This window comes from Myxocyprinus asiaticus, chromosome 8 (genome assembly GCF_019703515.2).
Source record: "Myxocyprinus asiaticus isolate MX2 ecotype Aquarium Trade chromosome 8, UBuf_Myxa_2, whole genome shotgun sequence".
In the NCBI taxonomy this organism is placed as follows: Eukaryota; Metazoa; Chordata; class Actinopteri; order Cypriniformes; family Catostomidae; genus Myxocyprinus; species Myxocyprinus asiaticus.
The window spans coordinates 40,530,040-40,555,720 of NC_059351.1; the positions used below are offsets into that span (position 1 = coordinate 40,530,040).

A 25,681-nucleotide genomic window follows, 5' to 3' on the forward strand; every position below is an offset into this window, starting at 1 on the left:
TGATTTATAAAGAGTTTATTACCAATGCTAAACCACACACACTCACACATATGCATATCAACAATCATGGTCACTCACACTGAACTATACAGAACACTTTCTTTTCTTTCCCTCCTCTCAGTCCATCATTTTTATCCTAAATATTCATATAATCGTTCTGAGAGGGTATTCATTGGCTATTGTATCGGCCATCAAATATATCCACTTCATTGACCAGCTTTGATCTAAATGTTGATCAACACCCCTGACAAGTTAGACAATGATTGAAATGAGTCTTGCAAAATGTCACAATCTTTTTGAATGTAGTAGGTACAAATTAAAAGAGGCACACAATCAATGTTTACAAGAAACTCTGAAATATGTCCCACAGATCGGGCTCCGCTGTGTCAAATGCATTTTAATGCTACTAGTAACTCTCTGTGCATGACTATGATTTACTGAGTGGTGATATCGGTTTCCCAGCCTCCAATTCTTCACCCCTTCATCTGATTAGATACAAATCCACAGAGAACAAATCATCAGCCTTTGTAGAATAAAAAACATTTTGATCTTATCAATAACCATTTATAAAGTCATATAAAAGAACATTTTAAAAATTAAATAAAAACTTTCTTCCTTGATTTCCAAAGCCATTGCTCTGAAAACACAATCAAAAAGGCTGTTGTCATTTAAATAATGCATTAGGCCATTTCTTTAAATCGAATACAGTTTGCTTCCCTGACATAGATTGGATACATAGTCGCATGCCAATCACAGTGGTCTGAAATGGCTACTGCATGCCATAGGTCCCCTTGTGTAAAAATCAAATTCCACTCTGTGAGAAAACAGACACCACTTTTTTTTTCCTCTATACAGAACAATGTTCATATTTATGCTGGACAGAACAATTTTTCTCTTGTGATGTACTGAAAGTTTCCAAGGCAATCCAGTCTTTTGCCGATACACCAATTCCGTGTTACAACTCCTTACCGGTGAGGAGTCTTATATAGGTTTTGTATAGGACAGGCCACACTATGTCACGGCTAAACATCAACACTCCTCCTCCTCCTCCTCCTCCTCCTCAATGTCACATCTTACCAAAACCTGCTAGTCAGCAATTGATTTCCTTTTTGAAAAAAATAAAATAAATAAAATAAAAAATAAATAAAAAGCAGTGTTCTTAAATGCTTATATTTTCAAGAGAAATCTTCTGTGGGCACCAATAAATGTCCAACACTCTTAATTCTCTCTTCTAATATCAAGGCTCTACTACTGTAAGCCCAAGTGGGCGACAAAGTCCAAGGCTCCACTCTTGTCAAGATCCGTCACAACAGCTGCTTATCTCTCACACCGATATCTCATAAGTGGTCCCTCCGACGCCCGTCACCTTCTTCACCCCACCTCCAGGCTTGTGGGCGGGGCTCTGAGAAGAGCCGGCACTAGAATAGGCCTGACCTGGGCGAGTGGACACGCTGACAGGATGAGAGGGGGACAAGGGTGTGGGAGGAGGAGACTGAGGGAGAGAGGATTTAGGCTGCCCATTTGTCCGACTATACGACTTCATCTGAATCTCATCCCTAAAATGGAGAAAGAGAGAATTTATATACTTAGAGGATGCTTCACGTTGTTAGTGAATCTTTTCTATTATTTCAGAGCGAAGGTTTGAGAATTCTGATGAAGGCGACATGTCCTCTAGCATGCATTTAAATCAAGCATGTGGGTTTTTACAACATTAAAAGAACAATGGGAAATGAAATGCAAAATGAAACATGCTATTTGAAAGTGATTTCATTTCAAAGTCTTCCCACAGTCAAATATAAAACATTAAGACATCACAGTTTCAAAGTCAGGACAAGACATAAGAATGTGGATGGGATACGCAAGTATTTTAACGATTCTGTTTCCAATTCCTTTGAATAATTCTATTACTTAACGGTTCATTTTTAGTACTTTTGAGGAAGAGTTTTATGGACAGAGAAGATATTACAAATCAGAAATAAATGTAATACAATTCTTGTAAATGGGGTGTTTACACAGACTCTTTAGGGGAATAAACGCAATCCAGTAATTGATCCTAATTACATATTAAATAAATCTTTAAAAAAAAAAAAAAAGTGGTAAGATTCTAACAAAGCTCATGTATCTTCAACTACAAATTGTCATATGAACAACCAGTCAGTAACTGCACGGCCTGATTGAAGTCTCACATGTACAACTTTACAGAACACAGTTACAGCTCTTATTTCATTTAGAGTTGAAATTGACAAAAGTCATTAACTGCGCCAACTTATGTTTAAGTGTTTTTGATTCACTAAGTCATTTTCTCAGGAATCAGACTACACTGGTAGCACTGTATTCTTTGTACTGTACATAAAAAATAAAAATTGCCAGAAAATGACACTTTTAGGAACCATTAACAGAACCGAAAGTATTTAAAAATTCATTCGGTTTCGGTATTTAAAAAGAAAATGGATTATGATAATCCAACAAAATATGCATCACAGGATGCCTGCTATATCATATCTCCAGGGTTCCCACACCTTTTGATCACCAATTACTGGATTTTTGAAAATCATTGTATAGAGATTGCACTCACAAAGAGCTATATTTTCGAGAACATGCTAAATGTATATTTACTAAAGAAATTTCAATAACATCTTCATGCCTTTTAAATTTTGTTTTATTTTCAAGGCAGAGAAATTTTATAATTCCCTGATTTTCCATGACCACTGGAACCCTGCATCTCTATTGTGGGTAAGCGAAGGCAAAAATGACAAATATATCATTTGGAAGATATTTAAAAAGAGAGCTCTCAGGGCAGACAGCAGTGCAGAAAGCGCAAAGAGTGCAAGATGGCAATACAAATAATGGCTACAGTTTAGCTGCACTGGCAATCCCAGCCTTGCCAGCTAGTCAATTTCAATTTCTCACTGTCACTGAAACAATTTGGAAAGGAAACATTCTACCAGGCACTGAAGCAAAGCAGGTCCATTATAACCTTCAGCTATTGCTCTGCTGTCAGCATGCCACAGAAAGGTCTGTTAATGATGAGGGGGGCTCATCGTTTAGCCCTTGGATGTTTTCAAATAATGTTTGCACGATATCATTACAGAAAAAAAACACAAACACTTACGACTCACAAAAGGTAGCAGAAAGCAACCGATGATCACTAATAAGTGAATTACTGGAATGCTACCTAGACATTGCAAACATGCAACAACGCAACAGTCACACTTTACAATAAATTATTTTGTTAACATTAGTGAATGAATTATGTATCAAGATCTAAAAATGCACATTTTCCAGCATTTATTAATCTTGGTTAATGTTGATTTATGAATATATACCTGTTCATTGTTAGTTCTTGTTTGTTAATTGCATCAAAGGAATAGTTCACCCAAAAATGATAATTCTCTCATCATTTACTCACTGTTGTGCTGTCTCAAACTCGAATGACTTACTTTCTTTTGCAGAACACACATTAAGATATTTTGATGGAGTTAATCCATGGGGTCCAACAGTTCCAAGCTCCAAAAAGGGCATTAAGACAGCATAGTAATCCATAAATCTTGAGTAGTTTGATCCATGTGTTCTGAAGAGATACAATCAGTTTTAGGTGAAAATGGACCAAAATGTGACACGCTGCACACGCGTCCAGCGTGAGGAAGTGTTATCAAGTTTTAAATCATGATTGCTCTGAGATGTCAAGATTTATAGTGAAAAAGGTATTTTGATCTGTTCTCACTCAAAACCGATCGTATCACTTCAGAAGACATGTATTAAATCACTTAAGTCATATGGATTGCTTTTATGCTGTCTTTATGTCCTTTTTGGGGCTTGAAATTGGCTTAAAGGAATATTCCAGGTTCAATACAAGTTAAACTTAAATCAACAGCATTTGTGGCATAATATTGATTACCACAAAAATTAATTTTGTCTTGTCCCTCATTTTCTTAAAAAAAAAATGCATAAATCTGGGTTACAGTGAAGCACTTACAATGGAAGTGAATGGGGCTAATCTGTAAATGTTAAAATACTCACTGTTTCAAAAGTATAGCCACAAGACATAAACAATATGCATGTTAACATGATTTTAGTATGATAAAATCACTTTTTCTGTGTAAAGTTATACCCAATTTTACAACTTCTTTGCCATGACAATGTTATGTCAACAAACCCTAAATCTATTGTAAAAAAATGACGATTTAAACAACTTTACAGATCAAATAATACATGAGTTTTAAAAGAAGAATTAATTTAAGTGTTTTTATAAAATTATAAGCTTCACATTTCTGTCTTTTAACACTCCAAAAAATTGCCCCCATTCACTTCCATTGTAACCTGTTTGTTTTCATTTTGTTTTGTTTTTTAAAAAGGAGGAACGAGTCAAAATACATTTTTGTGATAATCATCAAAATTGTATAGATATATCCACATCATATATCCAAAATATCTTTGTGTTCTGCAGAAGTCATACTTCAGAGATGGTACAGGGGTGAGTAAATAATGAGAGAATTATCATTTTAACTAATACTAACTTAAACAACTTTTAATATTAAAAATATACAAGTACATAAAAAAAATAAAAAAATTAACATTAGCCAAGAATGTTAATAAATTAATTTAGTTAACTAGTGCGTTAATTCATGTTAACGTATACAACCTTATTGTAAAGTGTTACGCAATGCAACACACTAACTTCAGAGGGAAAAACTGAGGAGGAAAGAAGTGAAAGAGATACACTCACAGGAGTCTGGGAGGAGGAGGAGGAAGAGTAGAAGGAAGAAGGCAGCAGGCTGCGAAGAGCGTCGAAAGGATGAGGGGGGAGTTACTCACTTTGGCGCCTGAATGCCCCCTCCCCCGACCGAGGCGGAGGCTTTGCGGACCAGGCGGTACTGCATCTCTGCAGCTGCAGCGCTAGAGTAAGATAGAGACTTCCCCAGTGGTGGGGGGTGTGGCGAACGAGGCGGGTGGGTGGTGGGCGGCAGGGGCGTGTCAGTAGAGCGGGTGCGGTAAGGATAGGAGGGCTGAATGTGGCCCGAGTCAGAGAGCAAAGGTGGTCGATAGAAGCGGGGCGGCCGAGGATGATTGTGATGATGGTGGCGGTGGTGGTGATGGTGGTGGGGATGGTCATGTAGCAGGCGCTCCCTCTCGCGTTCAGGTGGAGGCGGCGGGGAGGAGGTGGAGCCACGTAAATAGGCACCATGTTGTGGGGAGGCGAGGAGGCCAGTGCTGGAGGCAGAGGGCTGGTGGAGCTCTGCTTCCCGTTGCTGGGCGATCTGCGCTGACAGGAAGGGCGAACTGTATCCAAGTACTGGGGTGTGTGGATGCCCTGGAGACAGCTCTGGCGCTGCCGATTCGAAATCTGGGCTTTCAGAGGGCGCAAGTAGACTACTGTATGACAGGCTGCCATTATGAGGAGCCGGTGGAGGCGTCTGATTGGCTAAGCTCTTGTAGCTGGTGGCTTCAGATGGTGGGTCATTGTGGGAAGAGCGAACACTGGAGGACTGTGAGATGCCTCCGACGATCACCGTAGGATCGGAGAAGGAGGGATATGAATGCCCTCCGTGGGCGTAACCAGGCATCCCTGAGCCTGGAGGTCCTCCAGGGCCCACACATCTTCGCTCCGCCCCACTTCGCTCCACTCCTCCCCCCTCACGCCCATCCAAACTGGGCTCAGAGCGATAACCCGGCTGCTGACTGGACTGGAGGAGAGAGGAAGAGGACTCTTTAAGACTGTCCCCACGACTCATCTACACACAGAGAGAGAGAGAGAGAGAGAGAGAGAGAGAGAGAGAGAGAGAAGAGAGAGAGAGGGAGAAAGGGGGAGAGAGACCAAGCAGAAACGTTTACCAAAGTTATAAGGGTAATGTAAAAGCTGAATTAAAAGGACATTGAGGAAAACCCCATGGTAAGGATCACGTGGGCACTATAACTAGGTCAGGTGAGAAATTAGAGGGGAAAGGTAATTTGAGAAAATCTTTTCTAGAGCTATAATAAAGAGCCAGCAATAATGGATAAGACAGACAGAAAGGATAAGCTTGGAAAGGCAGTGACACAAGTTTTGGCAACAAACTTGGAGCACCAAGGGCAGAGCACTGTCATTTCTCACAGAAGTTTAAATGTGTCAATTTTGCCTTGTGTTTCAACAAAATAAAGCCAAAGTTTAAGACTGAAAGTATAACTAAAATGGGTCGCAAAAGAGCAATGTAAAATCTGCCAACCCTTGCTTTGGGGTCTTTGCTGGAATGGGAACGAGGCCTGATGCCACATATATAAGAGAACAAAAAAGCCAAAAAAAAATGCAAATAGCATGTCTGACTTGTCTGAATGATGCTTGGCTTCTTGGTGAGAAAGCTTGCAATTATGTTAGATTGTAACTGTGCTACATTTAACTGCCTACCTGAGTGGCTGTGTACTGTACATATTGTATTTCTTCAACACTCAGGTAATAGTACCAAACAGAACAAATAGCAACAAATAATGCTGCACATATGGTCTGGATGCTGCAAGCTTAATCTTTGGACTTGTCAGAAGTACTAGCAGACGACTTTGTACTGTACCAAAAAGATATGCCACATAGTGCATTGAACTGCCTTTCATGCCCTCTAGGTGGAGGTAAGGTGGCAATGACCCTGACCTGGGCCCTTCCAACAAAGTGGTAAACGCAATGACAAATCAACGTTTGAATTAGCTAAATGTGAAAACTGTAAGACCACATACAATATGTTGCTCATTTTTAATTTCTTAAAAAAAAGTTCAGTCAATACATTTTGGATTGCATTTAAGGTTCGTATTGCCAGTCAGTGACCATTTCAGCCCAACTCAGCAACTTGTCAAGTATTTTGACGAAGCTGTGTTGAAACTTGCCACTCCTGCATTATATTTTAAACTACAGCAAAAAAGAACATTGAAGCAAAAAGACCAATGTCTTCACAGTCTCTGCTGTTCCTTTTATGATCCAATATTTGCACAAATTCTTTGAGAAACATGGTCATAAAAGATTCTGAATTTAGAAAGGCGCTGATGGTTACTTCAGGGAGATTGTACATGTGCAGGTTTTATGCTGATTTAAATGAAAGCCTGCACAGAGCAGTGTACATATGGTTAAAAGTTTTTTTTGCGCAAACTTAAGAATGAAAACTCCGAAAAGAGTCAATGAAATCATGTAGTGTTCCTCATCTAATCTATCTTAATCCAGCACTGTAGGGCCAACACTGACACCCCCCCCCCCACCCACTTTAGCTTAGTTCACGGATGAAACCGGCAAAATGTTTCGCATGGCCACTCTGTGAGGACATATGGGTTATTTGTACTGACACAAATGGACTTAACTAAAACAACTGGGGTTTAATAAAACACATGGAGCGAATGATCTTTATTCTTTTGTTTCACAATGAATCACATTTATTTATGCCAAATGTTTTGATTTTTTAAGTCTAAGTCTGGTGTGGGGCAAAAGTGATTTGTCATCTGTAAAGAGCACGTCTTTGTATATACAAACCTTTAGAATCATAATGAGCATAAAATCCTGCTCTGTACTACATTTTCAGTATATTAAGATATAATTAATAATGGGAATCATTATACAATAACAAAACACTCAATTAAATGGAAACTCTTCAGCTGCACTTAAGCTGCATTTACAACATTAATGCATAATGCATAGACTGAAAAAACAACATTAAACCACAGATAATAAAGTGAGGAAAGGGCTATAGACACATAATAAAACACAAAGACATACAGGAAAGAGGTGTACAATGTCAACTTACTGATACTGTTCAACTGAAAGCCACTGTCAACCAATTTGGAGGGGAAAAAACAATTTAATGGATTGAATAAAATATTAGAGGAAAAAGAAAGGGTTAAAACTATGTGGTACAAAATAAATCATGATTACAGGCATGCAAAAGTACGCAAATGATATCACATATTAATTGTAAAAGAGACCACCACCATAGATTTTGACCGAACATACATACACATCTTTGACCAGTTTTTACTTTGATGAAACTCAATACACAAACACACACACATATAAATATATTCACAGACAAAAAGTTTACCTGGCTGGCATAGGCGTGTGTAAGTGCAGTGTGGTTCTTGCCCGGGCTGCTGTAGGTGGGCCTGTACTTGAACATGGTGGGGGTAGGCGGAGCTTTATTTAACAGACTACTCTCTGCAAACAAAGACAAACGATCAGATTTGGAATGGATTCCAAATAAATTCTAAGTTTTAAGTGCATGTTGGGAATGTATTAAGTGGATTAAGTTGACAAGAGTATTCCAACAAGTTATTTATACTTCATCTCATGCTCCATTCCAAGTTAAAATTTCTACAATCAGAGCTATTAGAGTTTGTCATTGTGATTTGCTCTAACCCTCAGAGTGTCCAGAAGGTCCTCGAGACAGCCCAGGGTATCTGAGCTCTGGTTTGGGGGGAGGCGGAGGCTCTGCATCAGCAGACTGGCTCTCCATCATCTCCAAACTGCTTTTAGACTGAAAGATCACAAGATATAGGACAAAACATGGGTGGTTAATTAAGTAAAGCAGCAGACAAAACAGCTGACGATACATTAAATGTAGATGCACGTCTCAGACTCAGATGAAACAGACAGATAGTAGAATGGCTGGAGCGATTTATGATAGCTCAGAAGATGCAAAGCAGCAGAGAGTTCAGAGAGACCACAGTGTCTGATAGGAAAATGTGCCAAACTGCATGTGCATTCAGAGCTTCCTCACCAGTCCTTTCCTTACAAATAAAATGGGTTGCGAATGCCATTTCATGTTGACTTTAATGGGATAAATCACCCAAAAATGAAAATTGCCATCATTTACTCCCCGTTGTGTTGTTCCAAACCTGTATGTCCCGAATTAAAAATGGTATTAACATGCATTTCAGGTGAGCCGTTTGAAACAAGACTATGCTAAAGACAAATGTCAATGGGGTCCAAAATGTTTAGATTTGTCCACTTAAACTTAATTTGTAGGTGGTCAAAAACATGTGACTACATTGGGCTCATAGTTTAAACACTCATTTGTTTAAATGCGTTTGAACAGTAGTGAGGCGTCGCCTGTCAATCTACCACTGTGCTAAAACAAGTGTTAAACTTTGCTGGTTACGTGCAGTTTTAAAAGGAAATAAACGTCCAATCTAAAAATTCAAAAAAGCGCATACATATACACCCAGAAGACTTCACGGAAGTTCCTCAATGTGCCTGATATCAACATGCAGTGACATAGATTACAAGCACGTATATCTGAAGCTTAGTTAATACAGGTACTCAACTAAGGCCAGGCATACACAGTGTGAGTTCTGACACTTGGGAGGCCGTGAGCCACAGCACACGTTGAGTCAGTTTATCTGATAATCGTACAGATGCAGTGGTATACAACACGACTTAAAGACCTGGTGAATTCCGAAGCAATTTTTTTTCTTTTTTTATTATAAGACATGAAGCCAGAGGAGGAGATTGCTTGTAGCTTGCGATTTAGAAATAAAAATAATAAATAAAAAAGACTGCCATGGCCAGGTACTGCATTAGCTGAAAACTCAACTCCTGATTTGAAAAAAAGTTTTTTTTATGGTTAATTACTCCAAATGCTGTCCAACATTTGACAGATTCAGATGTCGAAGGGAGGCTCTGTGATTTCATAACTGCATACATCAATCATAATAGTGTGTTGCTGCTGCCAGTTACTGCATGATAAAGTGCACAAAATGTACAAGATTGAAAATTTGCGCACCATTTCTGCCGGTTATCCTTGGATTTAATCCAAGTGTAAACATGACTTTTAGTGCAGAAGGCTACCAGTATTATTCAGCTTTAGGTGTAGGTTACATCTTTCTCATCCGTGTCACTGCTAGCATGTTGATAGCAGACATACTGAAGAAGATCCGTGAAGTCTTGTCCATGTGAATGCGCTTGAAAGCCACACGTAGGAAAGATTAAAAACCTTGCTATAGCGCAGAGCTTGATTGACAGGTAGAACTTTAAACCTAGAAGTCTGGTTTCACCAGACACACACTTGCGGAGTTGAAAAAAATCTATCACATATCCACTATCATGTGCATATTCAATTATAACAGATGCTACATACATAACCCCCAAAATGTATCCCTAGAAATTAAATGAATGCAAGTATGTAGAATAAAAATAGACCATAACGGAAATTTAAAAACTCTGTCCGTCAGAGTGATAAAGATTGTTTTGTAGCGCAACACGTATGGCAAATTATTTGTTTGAAGAGCAGAGAACAACATAACCTATTTGTAGAATCCTTCTCAGTGATGTGGTTGTGAAAATATGGGGAAAACAGTTTTAACACGACCATTTTCCCCAAATATGTAATAGCTTCATGAACACTTAGCTTTTATTGATCGTGTAGTTGTAACACCTTCTCCTTCTCCATCCGCACACACCTCACAAATTCAAGCTGACAGCGGCCGCATTTTTTAGACATTTTTAAAAATTATCGGGAGGTTGTGAGCTGCTTGTAAGCCGCTCGGCTCTGCTTGTAATTCCTCTCACATGAAGCGAGTCACGACCACACGAGCACCAACGATTTCCACGCAATCTCACCCATCTGGTAAAAATCGGTCGAAAGTTTGCACGACAGCCGAAAGAGAAAATAAAAAAAAAAAAAAAAAAAAAAATCGCACCGTGTACGCCCGCCCTAAAATAATTACGAATTCTGCTTTAAACATCTTATTTGTGCTTACATTAATTGCAGGTGTAATTGAGAGGTACAGTGCGCTATTTTTGTCACACTTTTTCTGTTTTGCCCTTAATTATCATGCAGTTATACACTGGTGTAGTGATATGTATGATGTAATGAAATTAGAAACACTCCCCTAGAAATCAGAAAACAAATGGTCAAAATAGACATGTTACGACCAGGAATAAACAGGGCCTATAACTTCCTTCCATGAAACACAAGAGGTTCATTGTATAGAGAAATGCAGTATAAAAATGCAATAAAAGTAAATGGTGACTGAGGCTACCATTCTGCCTAACATTTCCATTTGTGTTCCTTGGAGGAAAGTCAGTCATGTTGGGTTTGGAAAAACTTGAGGGTGAGTAAATGATAGAATTTTCATTTTTGGGTGAACTATTCCTTTAAGGTTACCTAATCTAAAACAATTGGAAATGTGAAGCAGAACCAATGTAGTCTGCAATGCTGAACTAATGATGCATATTATTTTCCCACTCCAACCAAGAAAAAGTATTTCATTATCAGTATTGGCTTCTCTCTGAGCACTTCCATTAAAACAAAATGAGCACATTATCAACTGCACAAAATGCTAACTAGTCTATTAGTAGGCAGAAGTTAGTTAGTTTCCAAGACAACATTGATGAGAGCAGTGAGACGGAGGTAGACTTTCACAGGACAATATCTTCTCTGACCCCTGTCATTTTCAGGTGTAAGTCACTGATTTGGCACGGACCTACAATTGAAGTCAGAAGTTTACATACACCATAGCCAAATACATTTAAAGTCCGTTTTTCACAATTCCTGACATTCAATTGTAGAAAACATTCTCTGTCTTAGGTCAGTTTGGATCACTACTTTATTTTAAGAATGTATAATATCAGAATAATAGTAGAGAGAATAATTTATTTCAGCTTTTCTTTCTTTCATCACATTCCCAGTGGGTCAGAAGTTTACATACACTTTGTTAGTATTTAGTAGCATTGCCTTTAAATTGTTTAACTTGGGTCAAACGTTTTGGGTAGCCTTCCACAAGCTTCTCACAGTAAGTTGCTGGAATTTTGGCCCATTCCTCCAGAAAGAACTGGTGTAACCAAGTCAGGTTTCTAGGCCTCCTTGCTCGCACATGCTTTTTCAGTTCTGCCCACAAATTATCAGATTGAGATCAGGGCTTTGTGATGGCCACTCCAATACCTTGACTTTGTTGTTCTTAAGCCATTTTACCACAACTTTGGAGGTATGCTTGTGGTCATTGTCCATTTGGAAGACCCATTTGCGACCAAGCTTTAACTTCCTGGCTGTCTTGAGATGTTCCTTCAATATATCCACATAATTTTCCTTCCTCATGATGCCATCTATTTTGAAGTGCACCAGTCCCTCCTGCAGCAAAGCACCCCCACAACATGATGCTGCCTCCCCCATGCTTCATGGTTGGGATGGTGTTCTTCGGCTTGCAAGCCTCACCCTTCTTCCTCCGAACATAACGGATGGTCATTATGGCCAAACAGTTAAATTTTTGTTTCATTAGACGAGAGAACATTTCTACAAAAAGTAAGATCTTTGTCCCCGTGTACACTTGCAAACTGTAGTATGGCTTTTTTATGGCGGTTTTGGAGAAGTGGCTTCTTCCTTGCCGAGCAGCCTTTCAGGTTATGTTGATATAGGACTCGTTTAACAGTGGATATAGATACTTGTCTACCCGTTTCCTCCAGCATCTTCACAAGGTACTTTGCTGTTGTTCTGGGATTGATTTGCACTTTTTGCACCAAACTACGTTCATCTCTAGGAGACAGATTTCATCTCCTTCATGAGTGGTATGATGGCTGCATGGTCCCATGATGTTTATACTTGTGTACTATTGTTTGTACAGATGAATGTGGTATCTTCAGGCATTTGGAAATTGCTCCCAAAGATGAACCAGACTTGTGGGGGTCCAACGATTTCTTTTGATTTTCCTATGATGTCAAGCAAAGAAGCACTGAGTCTGAAGGTAGGCCTTAAAATACATCCACAGGTACACCTCCAATTGACTCCAATTAGCCTATCAGAAGCTAATTGGCTAATTGCCTAAAGGTTTGACATCATTTTCTGGAATTTTCCATGCTGCTTAAAAGGCACAGTTAACTTAGTGTATGTAAACTTCTGACCCACTGGAATTTTGATATTGTCAATTAAATGTGAAACAATCTGTCTATAAACAATTGTTGGAAAGATTACTCGTGTCATGCACAAAGTAGATGTCCTAAACAACTTTCCAAAACTATAGTTTGCTAATATGAAATCTGTGGAGTGGTTAAAAAGTGTTCTGTGGACGGAAATGCCTTGTTGATGAGAGAGGCCAGAGAATGGCCAAACTGGTTCGAACTGACAAAGTCTACGGTAACTCAGATAACCGCTCTGTACAATTGTGGTGAGAAGAATGATGCGGGTTGGCACTGTTTTGGCTGATAAATGAGTAAATTGATTTAACTCAAGTAAATGAGTTGCTGGGTGTTTGATTTAGAAGAAAATAAATCAAATGACGTTTCACATCACAAACTTTAATTATAGAACAAGGAAGTATTTCTGACCGATTAAGAGTTGGTCTACTTTTCAGCCATATTAAGTCTTCTCTCGTTCTCAATCACATGGTAAGCTCTGTTAAAATGCTGCCCTTTTCACATGGCACAAACTGATATTTTTGAGCTGTGGCTGCCAAAGAGGGGAATTTAACCCCAGTACCTTGCAAAATACAGTAGTGCACTCCTGGCCTTGGCATGTTTGTCTAAGTCAGGAGCATCTGCACCTTAAAGGGATAGTTCACCCAAAAATGAAAATTCTCATCATTTCCTCACCCTCATACCATCCCAGATGTGTATGACTTTCTTTATTCTGCAGAACACAAATAATGATTTTTAGAAGGATATTTCAGCTCTGTAGGTCTTCACAATTGCAAGTGAATGAGTGCCAACATTTTGACACTCCAAAAAGCACAAAGGCATAATAAAAGTATTCCATATGACTCCAGTGCTTTAATCCATATTTTCAGAAGTGATATGATGGTTTGGGTGATAAACAGATAAATATCTAAGTATTTTTTTTTATTCTCCCTGCCCAGTAGTTGGTGGTATGCATGAAGAATTTGAATCACCAAAAAACACAAGAACAACAATGTGAAAGTGATATGTTTCTCACCCACACCGATCATATAGCTTCTGAAGATATTGATTTAACCACTGGTGTCTAATGGATTACTTTTATGCTGACTTCTATGATTTTTGGAGCTGAGAAATTCTTCTAAAATCTTCATTTGTGTTGCAGAAGAAAGAAAGTCATACACATCTGGGATGGCATGAGGGTGAAGAAATGATGAGAGAATTTTCATTTTTGGGTGAACTATTCCTTTAATGGTCGAGGTAATGCCCATGGCTTAATGTTAACTGCTCACTGCGTATTACATTGAAAATGTGACTAAATGCAAACTCCTGTTGCATGCTTTATGTTAAGTAGCTACTGGGCAGTTTGGGTGAAGTAATAATTCATCCAAAAATGAAAATTATGTCAAGCACTTTGGAACGTGACAGACATGGCCACTACGAACTGTCATTGTATGGAAATAGTTGCATTAAGAGTCCTAAAAATTGTACTTTAGCATTCCACTGAAAAATAAAAGCATTTAGGGTTGGAATGAAATGAGGGTGAGAAAAAGACAGTCCTTTAAAACAAATGCTGATTCAAAGAAAGCATTTTAAACTGTGCTTCTGAAAGGAGACAGTTGGAGAGAAAGAGTGAAAGCAAAATGGAAGGATTTCCTACCCGATGAAGGTCTCCTTGGATTCCGTTGTCAAGCACCTTGGCGGCCAGCTGGGCCTCAGTGAGTTGCGGCCGGAGGAACGGAGGCTGAACAGACACGGTCTGAGCCTTCCTCTTTCTACCCAAATACCTGAAAGATCAGAATACAACACTCTTAAAACTGATCGGTTTTAAGTTTTAAAAGGACTTACAGAAATAGGCATGTTTGAGTGAGAGGTGAAGGCATACCTGGGTGCCTGTGAACTGCACAGGACATGCGAGATGTTCCTCAAGCAGCCATTTGTGAAGGGGTTCACGCCTCCCCTGAACTTTCCTGTCACCTACAAGAGAGAGTTGACCATCAAGCTATTTCCTTATCAATTAATTTATCAGCTGTTTGTCATTCAACAAATTTTTTCCAACCAAAGTGATTTGCAGTACATTCATTTAAGGACTTGACTTTGGGTCAAATTTTGTACAGGGTATAAGGGGTGTTCACACTGACAGCGATTAAATTGCTGGAGGTCGCCATGTCGCTGTACTTTTGGTTGCTGCTGGTAAATGCTCCTATTCAACTGAAGTATACAACTCTATCAGGTGGTAGACCACAGGAGCATCACTGTCTGTAATCCCATTGGTAGTTACTGCGCATAAGCCTAGTGACTACGTTTACATGGACTCCTGAAAGCCGTTTATTGCAAGAAAGCTGCTTAAGGCTTGAAATAGACATATGCATTTACATGCACTGTGTTCATGGTTTTCTCTTTACTCCTGTATACGGTTCAGTCAGTAAGCAACTTTCTCCACAGCAACGTAATTTTACTCCAGACGTTGGAGTAAATAACACACATGGCATCCGAGAAAGACTTTGTTTCTTCAATTTATTTCGAGATATTCCAGAGTCGTTGCTGTGTTTGTTTCTAACGTGGCCTACAGCAGAATTGCGCTGCAATAATCGGTTTTCCCTCTCACGTAAAACTCCGGAATTCCTCCAAAGTACGAGCACATACACATGAATGTGAGGGACAGCGGACATTTTACATTGGTGTATACTGTAATAAATGGGTATAGTTTATAGTGTAGGTGCTTTCCACTGTACTCTCAGAAATGTGGAATTCTTAATGCTGTATTGAATTGTTGTTGGGTTCCATCCCATGATGTTTATTATCCGGTCTGTACACGTACATGCACGCTCTTCAAAAACCTGTAAAAAGAACACTGCTTATGTGGTTACACTGCCACATTAGCCGGTGTTTTTACAACTTGGGTGTGTAAAACTGCTTTCTCTTAATCCCTTAAACGCCATAAGGGAATCTGCGTTCTTGTTCACATGACGTTTCAGAATGCCGTTTTCTGCAAAAACCCTGGAATAAACAGTTTTTGTTTTAAGTGCATGCAAACAGGTCAAAGTTGAACTGCATGACTTTGTGGCCTCACTAACGGTCTGTAACTCAAGTAGCCTCAAATTGCCAACTCTCATAGAAAATGAATGACTTTTTTGACATTGCAAATTGCTGTTTGTGTCGCATTGCTGTCAGTGTAAACACCTCCTTCATGGTGACTGCACACAAGACTGCAAAAGCTGTAACTCTTTAGAGGAACTGAAACTAAAACATTTGTCTTGGCAGTCATCATCACACTGTAATATGAAATGAGTATTAAAGTGTTTTTGTTGTTTTAAATGAGCTGAGACAAAGTTGAGCAAAAAGACATTAACATGAAGAAAAAGGTAGTTTGTTTTAAGGGGGCTTTCACACTGGCAGTTTAGTACATCATGAATGACAGGGGAACACTGTGGGACACAGAAGAGGTGAGGTGCCTTTTATATATGTGCGTGAGTGAGCGTGCAACCAGCTGTTTCCTCGAAAAATATATTTTCTAAGCATCAGATATAGTCGTCTTCTCCTTGGACATGTACAACTGCTGAATTACGGCATGCGACATACAAAAGCAACATTTCAAGCAGAATTGTCAGTTATATTAATAGATTACCTAATTAACCTGAGCTGCAGATGTTCGTGCTCCTCATAAATGTCCCTGCATGTTGATATCAGACACACTGAAGAAGTTCCAAGAAGTTCTCATGCTTGTGCATGTTTCCATTTTTTTTTTTTTTTGGGATTGGACGGTAAATTCCTTTTAAAGTCGCTCGTAACCGCCAAAGTTTAAACTCTTATTATAGCGCATCGGTTGATTGACAGGTGAGGGGTTGTGCATCTCTGCTGCAAGGACACATACAGGACGGATTGCGCATTTCACCTCAAATGCGTTTTTGACCACATTCGTATGTGTTTTTTGTGATCTGAACACAAAACATTTTAGACCCCATTTAGTCCTGTATTTTGTAGTGGTGCACCGATCAGGAAATTCGAGGCCGATACTGATCTCCGATTTTTTTAACACTAAGATTGGCTGATCCCGATATAGATTTTTTTTAAAAAGTGCCCTTTGCCACACTTTTGCAAGTTATTGTGCAGTTATATGTTTATGCCCCACACAATAAAATTACTGTACCACTTTACAAAAAGGTTCCATTTATTAACATTATTTAACAACATTACTGTAGTTAACATGAACTAATGAACTTAATGTTAGTTACAACATATACTATTACATTTTTTAAATCAAAAGTTGTATTAGTTAACATTAGTTAATGCACTTTGAACTAACATGAACTAACAATGAACAATTGCAATTTTATTAACTAAAATTACAATTAATAAAGGCTGTAAAAATATATTGTTCATTGTTTGTTCATGATACCTAATGCATTAACTAATGTTAACGAATGGAACCTTTTTATAAAGTTACCAAAATTACATTCAAATTACATGAATTATGAATTGCTAACATTTATTTGTTTTGAAACAGTTATGAATAGTTCTGTTGTCAATATCAAAAGGTCATTGTGACATGCTGGTAAGCAGTAAAAACCATGAGAGCATCACACACAGCAGAGATACATTAAAAAATAAGAAAAATATATCCATTACAAGCACTAAAACTGCTCCAGTGAGAAATTATTTATATTTATGATTTGTTTACTGTCTTTGGCGTTTTGCCAAATCACTAATTATTAAACAAATGCGTAAAGACGCAGTGCCATTATGGTTAAAATGTATGTAATGTGACCAACATTAATCTGATTTAAATTGGGATCCTCACAGAATAGCGCTGAGATGAGTGACTGATGAGATATTGAGAGCACCTGGAGAGCGCGCATGTTTGATTGACACCGCGAGTGAGCATATTGAAGGGAGTGAATCTGAAAGTGCTCCTGATCGCTCAAACAGTCTATCGCTCCACACAACGTCTGATTGTCATGACTTATGGCTCCTAACCACATCCTCCACAGTTTTAGCAATACATGTGTTAAGAGTTAATATGCATTATTAATAAAAATTGTATATCCTTTCTTATATGCTAAAATGAGAACTTTCCTGACCCATAACTTCTTAAAAAAAAAAAGATGTTACAAATATATATATATAATGTTTTTGAATATTTGTCATCTTTATCTTATGTATACATTTTGTTGGTTTATATGTATTTTTTAATTTTTTTATAATTTGTATTTATTTTATTTGTTTATTTTTTTCCTTCACTGGTACTTGTCTTGATGACTCTTGTATTCATACGTTGTTTGATCTTAAAGAACATTTATATAGAAAAAAATCCACAGTTTTAGCACCATTTGTGGACTTTTCAGATGGTCCCTTACCACACTCTCCACAGTATTAGCACATTTTACCACAATGTGTGGACTTTTCAGATGGTCCCTTACCCACCATAGGCAAATTTTCCAACTTATATCAATGTTAAATTAGTGATCTGGAACGATTTCATCGTGACGCCATCTGACCAGCTTAAATACGGGACAAATCGCGTCCCGTATTGATTCGATAGGGGACGCATCGTTTTATCTTTAAATACAGGACGATCCCGTATTTTACGATATGGGTGGCAACCCTAGTAGCAGTGTATGTGTGATTCCCTGCATGTTGCAAAAAAGATCGGCCCTGATTCTAGGCACAATCGGCTGATCACAGACTTAAGATGAAGATCGGCCAATTTAGATCGGTGGCCGATCGATCGGTGCACCCCTTGTATTTGGCGCTGACCAAATGTGATCAGATCACCAAAAATGCATCTTAATACCAGGCATAAAAAAAATGTTTCAGACAGGTAGAAAATAAAAAGATCAGCAAATTCAGTCGACACACAAAAATAAAGAGGAGACATAGACAGAAAAGAAAGGAGGAGACGGATTTGGAAAGAGGATTAAAATGAGATTATAATCTAAAGGAGGAGGGCTGAGAAAACGACATATATTCTAGGATTATAAAACTGCTTAATAGGGATTTTAATCCTAGTTTTCCACCAACAACATGATTACTTTTTAGGTCAGCAAAAACAAAAACAGAGGATTAAGATTGCGCATGTCACAATCATTTTGCTCTACACACACACACACACACACATGCACGCACAAGAACACTTGTGACAAACCTGCTCATTGGTGGTCCTGCCTCTTGCCACCAGGACGACATGGAAACCAGTGAGGCCTGCAACTGGGATGAAGAAAAGCCCAGCGACACACATGACGGCCATACTGATCAAGGGTCAAGGAGGCAACAGCAAGGTTTAAACATCACACACATTAGTCAACAACTATAGCTCTCACTTGAAGTTTTTGTCTCATACACAGATTAAAAGGAAAACTGTACATATTAAAGTGACCATTTTTAATTCAGCAATGTGAATTATTTTAACATGAAATGGGATATTCAATGAAATTTGTTTTGACGTGTTCGAATCGTGGAGCCAGAGCTAGTGGTGCAGAAATTACACACATCAACTGTGTGAAAGTAAATAGGGTAAATTCTGATTTTGTTGACTTATCTGAGATGAGAACAAAAATAAAACGGTTGTGTTAGGATACGTAACAGCTGAATTGACTCTATCCAGCTGCTGGGTGTGGTAGAGAATAAAGAGCAAGCCGAAGCCGAACACGCTCATGATGTGAGCCGTCAGAGAGAGCAGGAACAGGAAGAAGTAACGGTAGTTTCTCCGGCCGATACAGTTATTAACCCATGGACAGTGATGATCAAAATCCTGTGTGAAGAGAAAGGGCAAGTCAATGGAGACTGTGTGGGTGTGAATCATGATGGAGAGAGAGAGAGAGAGAGAGAGAGAGAGACATAAGCTTAAGGCTGTCCAAAGCAAGCAACTTCTCTACTTAATTAACAAGAATCGATCAATTGAGACTGCAAAGCATTAGTTAGAGCATGAGAGGACAGAATGATTAATGAAGATTTATTCTTTAAAAAAAAAAAAAAAAAAACCTGAAAAAGATAGAACCGTGGATGTAACATTTACATGTAAACGGAATTGACAAGTTTTGTAAAGTAATATATTCTAAGCTACAGCTGAAAACAATGACTCTCTATGAATAAGATCTCTGTCTGTGTGTTTATGTACCTCCACACAGTTGTCGCACACGGAGCAGTGCGAGCAGCGAGGGGGTCTGTAGAAACGGCAGGTGGAGCACCACTTCATCCGCACCTGAATGCCTCGAATCTCCACTGTCTTATAAAGAGGAGCCCGAAAATCATCCTCTTTATCCTCATCCTCCTCAGCTACAATACATACACACATACAGAGTTTAACATACCTTCCACCAGAGTAGAAAAAATGCAAAAATGTTTCCCCTGAATGGAATTAAAAATTCAGTTTAACAATGTCAATTTATTAATAAAAGTGGAAGAACTGTTGTATTCACTGACCAAAACCACATAGATTCCATGTTAATAAATAAAACCCACTGTTCAATTTCTGAATTGACTGCACTCACAGTAGTAACTAAACAGATGAATTTAAACAGTTTGTTCTCTTCACATATGGTATCAATTAGACATTCTTTCAGATGCTAAAGCGATAAGTATAAGCACACAGACACATTATACCAAAAGTTATGTTTCACTACCTCTGGGGAAGATGCCGGGATCCATAAAGGTGGCCATACAGAAGTTGGCCAGCACAAACAGAAACATAATGCCATTGTATATAGGCACAGCGACTGAAAACTGCTCCGAAAGCCAAGGGCACCTGAAAGAGAGAGGTGAATGAGACATTGGGTGAGATACTCAGGTCTGAAATCACATCAAATCTATGTGTGGAGTATTATTATTATTATTATTATTACTACTTTTTGAGTCTGCTAGTGTGTTTAAGAATCCTGATTTAGGGAAAAACAATCTGGTTGTCAACATTTTGGACAACTGCAAATGACGGATGAATTACTGTCCATAAATATTTTCAGGCCATGAAACTGTATTTCACATTCATATAAAGAAATATACTGTTGTCCCATTACAATGGGATTATTGAACTGTTTTTTTCCTCTGCATGTATTTTAAGTTTGATTTCAGTCAGACTAAGACAATAATTAAATGTCTGACTGAAATTGTACGAAGCTGATTTTTGTGAAGTTGGACTAACAGACCAATACAATGCAATTGTAGCTTGGCTTCTTCCAGCATGTACACGTTTATCGGACTGCAATTGGCCTCAGCATGTGGTTATGCGGTGAAAGACACAGCGGTGATGCGTAACAGCTATTTAACCCTTCTTCAGCCGACGATCTTCCTTCAAACATTCGATTACACTTGTGTCATGTATACTTGGACAGACAGATGAAGACTGTAGCTTGACAACGTAAAAACCGACTGCAGCTCAATAATACCTGCGCGTGTATACTTACTGATTGTGTCACTCGCAACATCAAATGTCCAATGGTGAATCTAGGTGGTGACACATCATGATATTAAGGCATCCTAGCCTAATGCGACCCCGCTTCCTTCTGCGTGGACTGTGCGTTTTGTCTTCGCTATACGCTATGCATAATTTAATATCATTTAAACTGACTCATCTCAGTTCAGGACACTCTAGGCTATCAGTAAAGGGTTAAAATTTCGATGCACTGAGTAATGTGACAAAAAAATCATGCCGTTGATCTCAGTGAAGTGTGTCTATGGTAGAAACGCCAACAAAACAACATCTGGTAAGAAACCTAATTAAGTTTTTACATTGAAACCTATTTGAGTCAAAAGATTAGAGTCTCTAGTTTCATCCAAAATGCCATTTTAAACATTTGAGCAATTTATCACGAAACGGCACACTGTTAAACACAATGACCACTATAACAGACTATTTTTCCATTAGAGATCCTATATTTACTGTGCATCATCACACTGTGAATCAATGGGTTCATCCAAAAGCTGAAAAATGTTGCTTTCAGAGGCTTTATATGGCGTTAGGCTGGAAATAAGGTGCATTATGAACTGTTCTGAGACCAGTGCAGACAGACAGCACACTAGAGGTTAAGTAATTCACTAAATAGGGAGCTTTCGCTTTCCTGTGCAGATAAATGCATTTACTCCTAACATCTGACCAAAAGTTCAGTTTCAGGCTGCAGATGATGTTTGGACCACTCAACATGTTTGGCAGAAGTGGGACAATGGTAACCAGAACATATATTCAGAATTTATAATGTATAATTTTATTTTAACAAGGTTGGCAGAGACTGGATGATGCTGGCCATTACTTATATAAGAATTATGCTAAAGTCTGAATGATAAAATGCTTTAGCACAGCTTATCAGTCATATGTTTGACAGTACAAAGAGAGAACATTGAGATTTTAAAACGTAACATAAGTCAAATCATTTTTAGACCATCATAGTTTTTTTATTTGTGCTTTTCCCAATAGACATTGTTCCATGCAGCTTTTCAAAATAATCAGCTGTAATGTCTTTCACGTCTAAAACATGAATAACCAACACTCCTGGAAACACAGTAAACAATATGTTTTTTTAAAAAAATAAAAAAAATCTGACTTTCTATAGCTTGGTATTATTTCAAATTTCACAACTTAGTTCCACTGTGCCCATATGAGGACATACATTTTTAGGAAAACTATATTAAGTCCAAGGAGGCAAGATATGAGGAAAAAAATAGATATGAGAATAGATGGATATGAGAAAATATGAGATATGAGAAAACAATTAGGAATTCTAGATAAAGCTGATGGTAAATCTACCACTGTGGTAAAAGTCAAAAGACATTCAAGTTGCAACAGTCAATTATGTTTATTTTAGTAGACAGTTTGTACTGTATGTATTTGATTTGATTTATGTCATACCAGTGAGGGTACAGCCATAATTAAAATGTCATTAAAACCATATATTGCGTTGCACTTCCAAATGAAATTACTGGCCAAGTGACATGAAGGCTGTTTCAAAAGGTAGGTATCTTAATTATGCCATCTCCCAATATACCTAATTTTGGACAAATTCTAAGATAGTATTGTATTTATCCTTCTCCGGGTAGGTGATCCAAGAATAAACCGTGCTGAGCTGGTGTCGGTCTCTTATGAGGCTTCAATTTAGTAAGGATGCTGCCATAGAAGACAGCTGCCTATGTAGGCAGGAGACAACGATGCAGCTCACGGTGTTCTGAAACAGACCCGATGTTTGAATGGCAAAGTTAAAAATAAAGGGAGCAGACAAAAAAAAGGGGGAACAGAGAAATGAAAAGAAAAACAAGAGGAGGTGGAATTGTATGTCAGAAGTTTCATTGCTTTTCAGCATTTAATCTGAAGGGTTGGTGAGTAGCAAAAGATCAGAGGGGGAAAATGATAAGAATTAACAGACATGACACAGCATCTGACTCAAGCCACTGCGTTTTCCTTCATGTGCCAATTGGAAGGGAGTTTTTTCTTTTTTAGCTCACCATAGACATGCATTCCTTCGGCTGCTGTTCATTATAGCTTTAAACTACTTGCCCAGCTTTTGAATTTTACAAGCTCAAATTGATTTGGTCTTTTGGACAATTTTGGTGTGTTATGGCTCCATTCACAGTTCACAACTTAAAGAATCCAGTGCATATTAAGTCGACAAGAAGCTGATACAATATCAGTATTTCATCAACAGAGAACAGCATGAATGGCATTATTTTTATCTCAGTGGAATGACTGCACTGACACTGACCTTACCAGTTTGAGTGCATGCATAAGACAGTCAGTATGATGATCCAGAGATCATATTCTAAGCCTACTAAAGAAATAGTTCATGTAAAAATGAAAATTGTCATAATTATCTTGCCCTTTGAAGCTTAAAAGAGGACCCTAAAGTACACTATATTGCCAAAAGTATTCGCTCACCCATCCAAATAATTGAATTCAGGTGTTCCAATCACTTCCATGGCCACAGGTGTATAAAATGAAGCACATAGGCATGCGGACTGCTTCTACAAACATTTGTGAAAGAATGGGCCGCTCTCAGGAGCTCAGTGAATTCCAGCGTGGTACTGTGATAGGATGCCACCTGTGCAACAAGTCCAGTCGTGAAATTTCCTCGCTACTAAATATTCCACAGTCAACTGTCAGTGGTATTATAACAAAGTGGAAGCGACTGGGAATGACAGCAACTCAGCCACGAAGTGGTAGGCTGCGTAAAATGACAGAGCAGGGTCAGTGGATGCTGAGGCGCATAGTGCGCAGAGGTCGCCAACTTTCTGCAGAGTCAATCGCTACAGACCTCCAAAGTTCATGTGGCCTTCAGATTAGCTCAAGAACAGTGCGTAGAGAGCTTCATGGAATGGGTTTCCATGGCCGAGCAGCTGCATCCAGGCCATACATCACTAAGTGCAATGCAAAGCGTCGGATGCAGTGGTGTAAAGCACGCTGCCACTGGACTCTAGAGCAGTGGAGACGCGTTCTCTGGAGTGACGAATCACGCTTCTCCATCTGGCAATCTGATGGACGAGTCTGGGTTTGGCGGTTGCCAGGAGAACGGTACTTGTCTGACTGCATTGTGCCAACTGTGAAGTTTGGTGGAGGGGGGATTATGTTGTGGGGTTGTTTTTCAGGAGCTGGGCTTGGCCCCTTAGTTCCAGTGAAAGTAACTCTGAATGCTTCAGCATACCAAGAGATTTTGGACAATTCCATGCTCCCAACTTTGTGGGAACAGTTTGGGGATGGCCCCTTCCTGTTCCAACATGACTGCACACCAGTGCACAAAGCAAGGTCCATAAAGACATGGATGAGCGAGTTTGGTGTGGAAGAACTTGACTGGCCTGCACAGAGTCCTGACCTCAACCCGATAGAGCACCTTTGGGATGAATTAGAGCGAAGACTGCGAGCCAGGCCTTCTCGTCCAACATCAGTGTCTGACCTCACAAATGCGCTTCTGGAAGAATGGTCAAAAATTCCCATAAACACACTCCTAAACCTTGTGGAAAGCCTTCCCAGAAGAGTTGAAGCTGTTATAGCTGCAAAGGGTGGGCCGACGTCATATTAAACCCTATGGATTAAGAATGGGATGTCACTTAAATTCATATGCGTCTAAAGGCAGGTGAGCGAATACTTTTGGCAATATAGTGTATCATAAAAGCAGTCCATGTGACATTGGAATGCATATTCCAAGTCTTATGCATTCATAGGATGGGTTTTCTTGAGAAACAATCCAAATTTTAAGTCATTTATCAGTGAAAATCTTGACATCAATTGCGCTTACACGAGTGCTATGGGAGAAGCTAGTTCAAATAAAAATTTCTAAGTATAAAAATTTAAGTTGAATAAATAATAAATGCAAACCAACATGTGGCTTAGGGCCACTATTAGTGATATGCTTGCTTAATTTAGGCTAAATCTCCAACCCTGTAATCCATTTGGGTGTTTTATATTATTTACAGTGATGGGCTGTGTTTATGTCATGTACAGGAAATGGATCTCTTGTAACCACCATGGTAAACAACAACAAACCAACTAAAACAATCAAGACTTTCAAGTAACATCGATTGAATCAAACTTCAGTCACGACTGGAACAGCACAAGCAATAACATACTGTTTGCCTTAAAAGAAACTAAGTCAGCACATAATGAGCAGGGTCCCCTTAATGTTTACACTCTAAGTGGTATGCAATAAAGGTGGCGTTCAGATGTTAATAAGGTAATAACTGTTATTTTAATGGCAGTATTCATCAACAGACACTGCAGCCATACTAATAGCAAGGGAAAACACGGCTGTGTTGTAAAGCATACTGAGGCAGAATAATTTATTACAGTTGTGCTCATAAGTTTGCATACCCTGACAGAAATTGTGAAATTTTGGCATTGATTTTGAAAATATGACTGATCATGCAAAAAAAAAAAAA

General features: G+C 38.7%; 1 protein-coding gene across 2 annotated transcripts in view; it reads right to left on the reverse strand.

Moving 5' to 3' along the window:
- LOC127444571 (palmitoyltransferase ZDHHC5-A-like) overlaps positions 1–25,681 on the reverse strand; it is a 45,069-nt gene continuing 19,388 nt past the window's right edge. The window contains exons 3-12 of one of the 2 annotated variants that reach the window (XM_051704019.1): positions 20,452–20,573; positions 19,947–20,104; positions 19,408–19,580; positions 18,975–19,077; positions 14,715–14,806; positions 14,490–14,616; positions 8,363–8,480; positions 8,049–8,161; positions 4,816–5,732; positions 1–1,556 (exon numbers count right to left, since the gene is read on the reverse strand). In XM_051704019.1, the coding sequence (XP_051559979.1) occupies positions 1,325–1,556; positions 4,816–5,732; positions 8,049–8,161; positions 8,363–8,480; positions 14,490–14,616; positions 14,715–14,806; positions 18,975–19,077; positions 19,408–19,580; positions 19,947–20,104; positions 20,452–20,573 (2,155 nt within the window). In that variant the 3' untranslated portion in view covers positions 1–1,324. Of the gene's footprint in view, positions 1,557–4,726; positions 5,733–8,048; positions 8,162–8,362; positions 8,481–14,489; positions 14,617–14,714; positions 14,807–18,974; positions 19,078–19,407; positions 19,581–19,946; positions 20,105–20,451; positions 20,574–25,681 lie in introns of both variants that reach the window. The other variant, XR_007897845.1, reaches the window with a different exon arrangement.